Below are 9,376 nucleotides of genomic sequence, written 5' to 3'. Positions count from 1 at the left end.
ATGAGTTTCTACAAGCTTAATAATAGTAATAATGTTAGTATAGTTATAGTTTTAAGTACCTACCCAACCTATGTCTTGTCCACTTATACAAGCAATGTATTTTAGATTAAGACCACATTTTGCATGCCTAACCAGCAAAATATGTCACTGTACAGGAACCTTACCATTGTCACCTTGTTGTACCATATTTTTTGCAAATAAAGAATTTATTATTATTATTAGGAACATACTACGCGGACGTCCGTCGTAAAACGACCGCGACCGCGACCTATCAGTGTGCACGGAACAAAACATCCAGAGAGCCAGATTTCGATCGGACGTCCGTGCGCTCAAGGCCACGTCCGCGTCCGTCGACCGATAGTTTGCACGGTTAAGCTAGGAACACACTACGCGGACGTCCGTCGTAAATCGACCGCGGACGGGAATCTGGACAATGGAAATACACATAACCGTGCAAACTATCGGTCGACGGACGCGGACGTGGCCTTGAGCGCACGGACGTCCGATCGAAATCTGGCTCTCTGGATGTTTTGTTCCGTGCACACTGATAGGTCGCGGTCGCGGTCGTTTTACGACGGACGTCCGCGTAGTGTGTTCCGAGCTTTATGTGTATTTCCATTGTCCAGATTCCCGTCCGCGGTCGATTTACGACGGACGTCCGCGTAGTATGTTCCTAGCTTGAATGTTGCTAGGTTGGTACGGAACAAAGTGTAACATTTTCAACGGCCATGTTTCTTAAATTGGGAATAGAAATTTGACACTCTGTGGTGTAACGAATGACATACGACTGCATCGCAAGCGAAAGTTATTTGTAAAATTCTTAATTTTCCCCCTTTATTATTTTGTTTTCACCATTAGTTTTCAACTTCTATGTCCGAAAAGTGCAATGGAGTTGAAACACACGAGAGTGAAACAGAGGCTAGTGAACCGAACAATGGTGTACGCCAATTTTCTATTGCCGACGCTTCGAAAGAAAGTGTCTCGTTTAAAGATGTTTTCAGAGGTTTCGCGAAGAGCCCTGTAGTCACACTGACACGGGCCGATATATCGCCGTATCTGAAGAATATGAGACAGAAAGCCGTTGAGAAATCAGAGTTGCAGAAGTGTTTATCGAAGTTGGAATTTGCCGTGCATTCTAGACGGCTGGGTGATAAGTGCTCCATCAGCGTTCTTCGTCACGATCTTAACGAGCTCAAAATGGCCTTCCAAAAGGATCCTAACGATCCCATTTTTAATTCAGCGTTGAATATAGCTAAGCTTAAATGTAAGATTTGCGAAAAAGTTTACTCGAGCGAGAAGAAGTTGCAGAATCATCAGGAGAACAAGCACATGCTCGTGTACAAGGCACACGAGAAGACCCAGAAGCGCGTGTCGTTCTCCGACCAGGTGATAGTGCACGAGGTCAAGGAGTACCACAAATGTAGGAAGTGCACCAAGATTTTCGAAGAGTATAACCTCCTCAAACGCCATATGAAGCAAAGACACAAGAAACGTAAGTGTTACATCTGCAATTATTGTAACAAAAACTTTGTTGATAGGATGTTTTTCAAATTGCATATTAAATTGCACTGTGACATCTGCGGAGATCTCTCGCCCAATAGGTCTTCGTACATTGAGCACCGACGGAGAGTGTGCAAGGTGTTGAAATTTCACAAGTGTAAGACTTGTGAAGAGTCATTTTTCAAATTCATGGATTTGAAAGACCATAGTTATGATCATTTGCCAATGACATTTGTTTGTGACATCTGTAAAGACCAGTTTCCATCTAAATGTGCAGTGGCACATCATATTTCGTTCCTTCACTCTAAGGCTCGCCCAAAGTCCTTGTACAGTATGCGCACACTAGGGAGTGAAAGATTATATCTGTGCAACTTTTGTGAAGAGAGCTCAGTGGAGCGGGATGAAGTAGAGAAACACGTAGCATTGTTGCCGGACTTAACAAACCGTGCCATGACAGGTTACAAAGACTACTATTTCTGTGATCAATGTTTGAAAAAGTTTGATGTTGAAACAGATATGCTTCAGCACAAATGGACGCATTTCCTGAAGACCAGTGACAACTCCCAGCTGCGGCCAAATGTTGTAAAACCTAAAACAGACTTCCAGAGGTTTTACAAAGTAGATGAGGTGCCCGATCACATGCAGCCGCAGGTTATACTGGAGCGGATTAAAGTAGGAGGGAAAGAGTTGACCGATTCCGTTGACTTTGTGGACGTAAACTGCTTTGATGAGTACACAGGGGAGATTAAGAAACCCGTGGTAGATCCCGTGTCGAAGAAGACTATAATATCTAAACATCAGTGTCAGGTTCGTATTACGATACTTGCACACTTGCATAGAGACATCCCAAGTTTGCTTTGCTTTGGTTCTTTGTAGTTGGGTTGATAACAAAATAAGGGATATTAGTAGTAAAACTTTGGAGTGAGTCAACTCAAATATTTAAAAATGGTAACTCTCATATTTTAAGTTAGAAGATTGCTTGACAAACATTGCCGTGGATTTCCCACTCTCTGCACGGCTGACACATACTGCTTTAAACCTGATTGTTATGAATCAAAAATGTCAAGCATATATTTAACTTAATTTGAGTGCACCATTTTAATATATTTAAAAAAACCGGCCAAGAGCGTGTCGGGCCACGCTCAGTGTAGGGTTCCGTAGTTTTCCGTATTTTTCTCAAAAACTACTGAACCTATCAAGTTCAAAACAATTTTCGTAGAAAGTCTTTATAAAGTTATACTTTTGTGATTTTTTTCATATTTTTTAAACATACGGTTCAAAAGTTAGAGGGGGGGACGCACTTTTTTTTCCTTTAGGAGCGATTATTTCCGAAAATACTAATATTATCAAAAAACCATCTTAGTAAACCCTTATTCATTTTTAAATACCTATCCAACAATATATCACACGTTGGGGTTGGAATGAAAAAAAATATCAGCCCCCACTTTACATGTAGGGGGGGGTACCCTAATAAAACATTTTTTTCCATTTTTATTTTTGCACTTTGTCGGCGTGATTGAAATACATATTGGTACCAAATTTCAGCTTTCTAGTGCTAACGGTTACTGAGATTATCCGCGGACGGACGGACGGACGGACGGACGGACGGACGGACGGACGGACGGACGGACGGACGGACGGACGGACGGACGGACGGACGGACGGACGGACGGACGGACGGACGGACGGACAGACAGACAGACAGACAGACAGACAGACATGGCGAAACTATAAGGGTTCCTAGTTGACTACGGAACCCTAAAAAGGATAATAACCCCGACTGCGACATGGTGGACCGATTTTTATGAAACATGGCTAAGAACACTCCCGACTAACTCAGCTTTCAAACAAAAAAAAACCGGCCAAGTGCGAGTCGGACTCGCGCACCGAGGGTTCCGTACAAACCTATGCAGCTTAAATTGCTGTTTCTTTTGATTGCGTTGACATAGAAGTTTGATTTTGTTACAGCTTAAAGGTATTATCGACCTGAGTATTTGGTATGAATTTCAATTTAATACCTCTACGCGTTTATGAGGAAATGGGTAGTAAGGTTAAAATTATTAAAAAAAAAATATTATGTGATGTAACTAAAAATTTATGGTTTTCGTAATTTTTCCTTTATCTATGCTATAAGACGTTGCTTCGTACCAAATTTCAAGATTCTGAGTTCACGGGAAGCACCCTGTAGGTTTTGATTCCCTTGCAAGTGTCGAAAATTTGCGGCATAAACGGCTGTATCTTTTGATTGCGTTGGCTTAGAAGTTTGATTTTTTCACAGCTTCAAGGGACAGTAGACCTGAGTAATTGATATAAATTTCAGCTTCATACCTCCACGCGTTCCTGAGAAAAAGGGTCTTGACAGACGGACGGACGGACAGACGGACAACAAAGTGATCCTATAAGGGTTCCGTTTTTTCCTTTTGAGGTACGGAACCCTAAAAACTAAATCGAAATCGGTTCATCCGTTCGAAAGCTACGATGCCACAGACAGACACACACACAGACAGACAGACAGGCAGACAGACGGACAGACAGACAGACACGTCAAACTTATAACACCCCGTCGTTTTTGCGTCGGGGGTTATAAACTGGGTATTTAACTTAAATACCCAGTTTATAATTTAAGGTACTACTCAATTGTAGACTTAAGTTGTTTTTCAATTCTTTGCCTTAAACTGAATCATTTATCGTAATTATCTAGTTAGTACAAGTTTTCGTAATGACACTTTCAATTAATGTCATTTTATTGTTATTTTGTTGGTATTTAGTTAATCTTTCAACAGATAATTTCAAAACAGTAAACAATGGAAAACAACTGTTTCTAAGTAATTAATTTTGAGTGTCTTATAGTTCTGATTTTTATGGAATCTTTAAAACCATCTGATACATATTAACAGTAGCGGAAATAATTTATCATACTGGTTATATATCGAAAACAGTAAGTAAGTTGAAAATTCTTAATAAAATATGATATCCGTTACTGTATATCTTTTTCGTTTAAGTAGTAAGTACTAATTTTTTGGACTTTCTAGTTTCTGGCCACAAGGGTTAATGTCAATGACATCGCGAAAAATGAAGAATTTTATCACAAATTGGAAATAGTATGTATGGGCCTTTTTTTTTCAAGTTGTCCACCCCACTTTTTTTTTTTGATTTGGGTATTTTTATGTGGTTGCCACTCAGAATAGCGAGCTCTTTCAATCCTAATAGGAGAAAAAAAGTGTCCCAAGGTTTTTTCCCATTCCGTTACCAATTTTTCATACATTTTGTATGGCGGTAACGGAATGGAAGGTTTGAAAAATGTATGGAAATCTTGGGACATTTTTTTTCTCCTATCGGGATCGAAATACCTCGCGACGCTGAGTATAATACGATTGATAAGCGTAAAAAATACCGATGTTACAAAAAAAGTGGGGTGGACAACTTTGAAAAAAAGAAATGGCGCGTATAGGTTATAATTAAAACTAAAAGTGACGTTATCAGCGTTAAATTAAGGTTACCAAGCAGTTTATGCAAACATTGCAGATGGAGTTATATTTGCTAATTGGCTATCAGATTTCAATTACGAAAAACATGTTATTAGTAGCTGTTGTTAAGTTTCGTGTTTTGCACACATATACACGGTGTAGCATAAGGAACGCGAAAAATTTAACCACTCGTTTCTGAGGCCAAGAAGGAAAAAATGTTCCCTATATGAGTCTCAGATTTTTTTTAAAAAGGGTGCTGCTTTGCGATTCAAAATATTGTTAAATATGTCTTCCACCACAGTAAAGTTGTATATGTGACACATTTTTGTAAAGCTGCGGACTTACGCCGTGGCTTGCGTGGGCGACGGTCGCAGAAATCAAACCTTATCGATATGGACGTAGACGATGCGATGCACAGAGAACCTCCTATAGAGTAGCAATCTTGTATATTTTGTTCGCGATACGAGTCACCAGTGTTTGGGGTGCGAGGAGCGGGCGGGGAATGTGTTAAGCGCGCTGTGATTGGCCGTTTCAAGGACGGCGGGCAGTCGCGCCAGATGAAAAGGGACAGAAGTATCACTGTCCCTCTACTGACGCGTAAGTGGCCAATGTAAGTTGACCTATGCCGGCTCTGAATAAATTATAAATATGACTTATTTGTGGAATGTAATGCCGTCTGTTTTTAAATTTGAGCTTCTTGTTACCTTTCCACACTACAGGTGGACATCTTTAAGGCATCAAAATACCCTTTTCCAATTTTTTAGTGCGAAAAACACGCGCTGCTTTCGGGTCTGTTACTTGGTCGATACTGATCGGGCACGGCGAGCGCCCGCGCTTATATCAGTGCAAATACTAGGAAGGCTGGCGACCGCGAGTCGTCTTGTAATGGATGTCTATAGGGGTTGGTCTGTGATGCGATGAGACGCGACGGCGACGGTCGCGCGACCGTCGCCCACGCAAGACACGGCGTTAGTGCTGCTCGAAATCGGCCGGCACGCCGGTGATATATTGGTGTAGCGAAATTATCAATACGGCTACATGACATTTGATTTTACAAGTATAATGGGAGACAAAAAGTGTATTGGTCAATTTTTTTCAAGTAAGAGCGGTTTCGCACTACGTTCAATTCGAATCCGATCCGAGAATAACGGAAAGAAATCGGATGACGGAGATCGGATGTATTGCGTAAAGTACCTACCATAGAAATAGTTCTATCATCCTCCTTGCGTTATCCCGGCATTTGCCGCGGCACATGGGAGCCTGGGGTCCGCTTTGCCAACTAATCCCAAGATTTGGCGTAGGCACTACTTTTTACGACTGCCATCTGACCTTCAAACCCGAAGGGTAACTAGGCCTTATTGGAATTAGTCCGGTTTCCTCACGATGTTTTCCTTCACCGAAAAGCGACTAGCAAATATCAAATGACATTTCGCACATACGTTTCGAAAAAATAGAAATAGTTCTATGTCTACTACAACCACATTTTCAAGGATTCGAATAGTTCGAATCGAATTCGGATCGGATGTTGAGCGAAACCGCTCAAATACAAGTGGAAGAGTTGAAAATAGAGTGCTTATAAATTACCGTATTAATTATTAAACAATATATTTTTTTTGTTCGTCGCGACATCTAGTGTCAAGTAGCAGATACTAATATTCCGTTACTTGCCGCTAGATGGCGACTGCGGAAATGACCCGCGGTTAGGTTACGCGCTGCATTGGCGGTCTAATATTATTATTGTATGGCCTGTGTCTGTCCACATATGAGAATATCTAATTTTTTTTTACCAAATGCATCATGTTGCGTTGCCAATACTTTTTATATTGCTCTTTGCCCGTGCTATGTACTTGTGTTTCGTCCTGTATCGTATCTTTTAGCCAATAAGTTGAAGTATTTTGTGTCTCATATATTTTTTGCTTTTCTTGATTTCACACATTTAGCAATTTAGATTTGATTTTATGGTCACAGTTTTTGACTAACTTTTTGAGTTATTAATTTATTAAATTGTACTTTGATATACACTGAAAAAATCCTGAATTTGAAAACTGATGTAGATGGCACGTACAGCAGTACTTAGTTAATCGTACCGTAACTTGATGTTTCACGATTCAGTTACCACTAAATATACGGTACAGTACAGTATAGCGCCATCTAGTTCAGCTGTCATACTCGCGAGATTTTCCCTATTTTGAGCGGCTCTATTTTTTTTAACCTGTTAGCTTGGACGCTCTTTTCGGAATTAAAGGAGGTTGATAGAGTATTAGAGTCATACCAAGCTTAGTTGACATCGATATTTATAGCCTCGCCTGTGGGTTTTGTAAGGGCATTTTAAGAATTTGGGACCCCCAATTAGTGTAATTAATAAGAATTAACTCACTGTCCCCAATTAACAAAAATTAACTCACTGTCAGTTTTGTGACGACTGACGACCATTAAGCATAAAATCTGTCTAAAATTTACTTTTTTTCACATTCTGAATGTAGATTATCGCTTAAAGTTTATGTAATTAACACAAAAACAATATTTTTATTGATATTTCATGCTTAATTATCGACACAAAACTGACAGTGAATTAATTTTTGTTAACAACTTACGCTAATTGGGGGTCCCAAATTCTGAAAATTCCCTTAAACGTCATAATATCTACTCATAATTTCAAAGCAGTTTCCAATAACACTTGGCATAACTCCCTCAGGCTGTGGCCGCGCGTCTTGACATTCAAAGGCTAAACAGTATGCTTCATTTTAATAAATTCTATCCTTTATTTCAGATATGTGGAAAATACTATTCCACTAACTACTGCCTCAACCGCCACATCGTCAGCATGCACTCCGACTACGAGAACCTAAAATGCAAAGTCTGCGAAGAGACCTTCGTCTGGCCATCGCTCCTCCACAACCATAAGTGTATCCGACTCAACCTACCCGAGATACCATTTGATGATGCCAGACCCGAGATTCACTTCGACAACTTAAATGAGATCCAACTCGATGACTTACCGATCACCGATGATGATTATATACATACAGTGGACTTTGAGATACCCGCTCCGGTTGTGGAACTGAGGGAGTACAATTGGGGGCAGAGTCAGAATATACAGAACTGTTATAGTGGGTGCAAGATTGTTATGCAGGAGGTGCCCATTGAGTTTTAACCTTTTCGATGCTGCTGTCTTTTCAAAAGGACTTATTTCTCTAGGAAGACATAGATAAAAATAACCTCTGTTAACTTAATCCTTTTGAAAAGACACTCCTCAAATGATATATCCGGAACAGTATACAGGAACGACAAAGACGGTTTCATACGCCAGTTTTGACACTTTGTGAAGTGAGTGACAGAATTCGTGCTTAACACAACGTCGAAAAGGTTTAATAGGTTTATTGATGATTACGTAAAGTTTTTAAAGTTGGTCAAGCTTGACAGTTATAGTAGATGGCACAATTGCCGCCATATTTTTGTTGTAGACTCCATCTAATCTAACTTTACACGGAAAATAAAAGAACAAAAAATTTAGAAGCGTTATGAACGTTATAGTTTCTTAGAAATTATAATTTTATTATTAGTTAATTACAATTGCAATTATCTTGGTCCACATTCAACTGAATTATCGAACGTCAAGTTTTGATACGTAATGTATGGAGTTGTGCAGCGCCATCTGCAATAGCTTTCAATATGGATTGGCCTTAGACTTTACTTATCTTATACATGGTGTAACACGTAGAATCAGAGACATTTTAAGAGCGTATCATGTCAATGACTAAAATAAAATGTCATATACTCGTAAAAAACCTATCTGGAATTCACGTATGTGAAAAAGGACAAGTAACAGTTTGAAAAACTAGGTTTTACGAAAAAATAGTTCCTGTTTCCTTATTATACGTTTTTCAATGTACATATTGCTACTAAGTCATCTTCCTTGCGTTATACCGTCATTTGCCACGGCTCATGGGAGCCTGGGGTCCGCTTTGACAACTAATCCCAAGATTAGGCGTAGGCACTTTTTACGAAAGCGACTGCCATCTGACCTTCCAACCCGAAGGATAACTAGGCCTTATTGAGATTAGTCCGGTTTCCTCACGATGTTTTCTTTCATCCAAAAGCGACTGGCAAATATCAAATGACATTTCGCACATAAGTTCCGAAAACCCCATTGATGCGAGCCGGGGTTCGAACCCGCGACCTCCGGATAGAAAGTCGCACGCTCTTACCGCTAGGCCACCAGCGCTTCATATAATGCTACTAAGTATTACAAGTAATTTCCAAAATAAATAAAAACTTTTTGTCGTAATGTTATAATTAAGTTATAACTCGTATATATTTTTTTTCTTTTTTTGGCCTGGTTGCCTGATTTGAATTTTCCAGGGTACCTCGTTTTACACCGTGTATAATCAGTGACTCATTTTAAGTGT

At 39.8% G+C, this 9,376-nt stretch overlaps 1 protein-coding gene across 2 annotated transcripts; it reads left to right on the top strand.

Moving 5' to 3' along the window:
- The first annotated feature begins 779 nt into the window (after positions 1 to 779).
- LOC125239195 (zinc finger protein 62 homolog) lies at positions 780 to 8,993 on the top strand. 2 transcript variants are annotated; one of them, XM_048146714.1, is made up of 3 exons: positions 780 to 1,492; positions 2,015 to 2,307; positions 7,738 to 8,993. In XM_048146714.1, exons 1-3 carry the CDS (start codon positions 871 to 873, stop codon positions 8,119 to 8,121), a joined length of 1,299 nt encoding a protein of 432 aa, XP_048002671.1. In that variant the 5' UTR covers positions 780 to 870; the 3' UTR covers positions 8,122 to 8,993. The 2 variants fall into 2 exon arrangements, with proteins under 2 accessions (XP_048002671.1, XP_048002670.1); XM_048146713.1 differs by having other exon boundaries at positions 780 to 2,307.
- Positions 8,994 to 9,376: the final 383 nt, after the last annotated feature.

This window comes from Leguminivora glycinivorella, chromosome 25, assembly GCF_023078275.1.
Source record: "Leguminivora glycinivorella isolate SPB_JAAS2020 chromosome 25, LegGlyc_1.1, whole genome shotgun sequence".
NCBI lineage: Eukaryota > Metazoa > Arthropoda > Insecta > Lepidoptera > Tortricidae > Leguminivora > Leguminivora glycinivorella.
This window is presented reverse-complemented; position numbering and strand designations above follow the sequence as displayed.

Coding starts and splice junctions, on each gene's coding strand:
- LOC125239195 (XM_048146713.1), top strand. CDS start 871: ATGTCCGAAAAGTGCAATGGAGTTGAAACACACGAGAGTGAAACAGAG. Junction 2,308..7,737: donor TATCTAAACATCAGTGTCAG/GTTCGTATTACG, acceptor CCTTTATTTCAG/ATATGTGGAAAATACTATTC.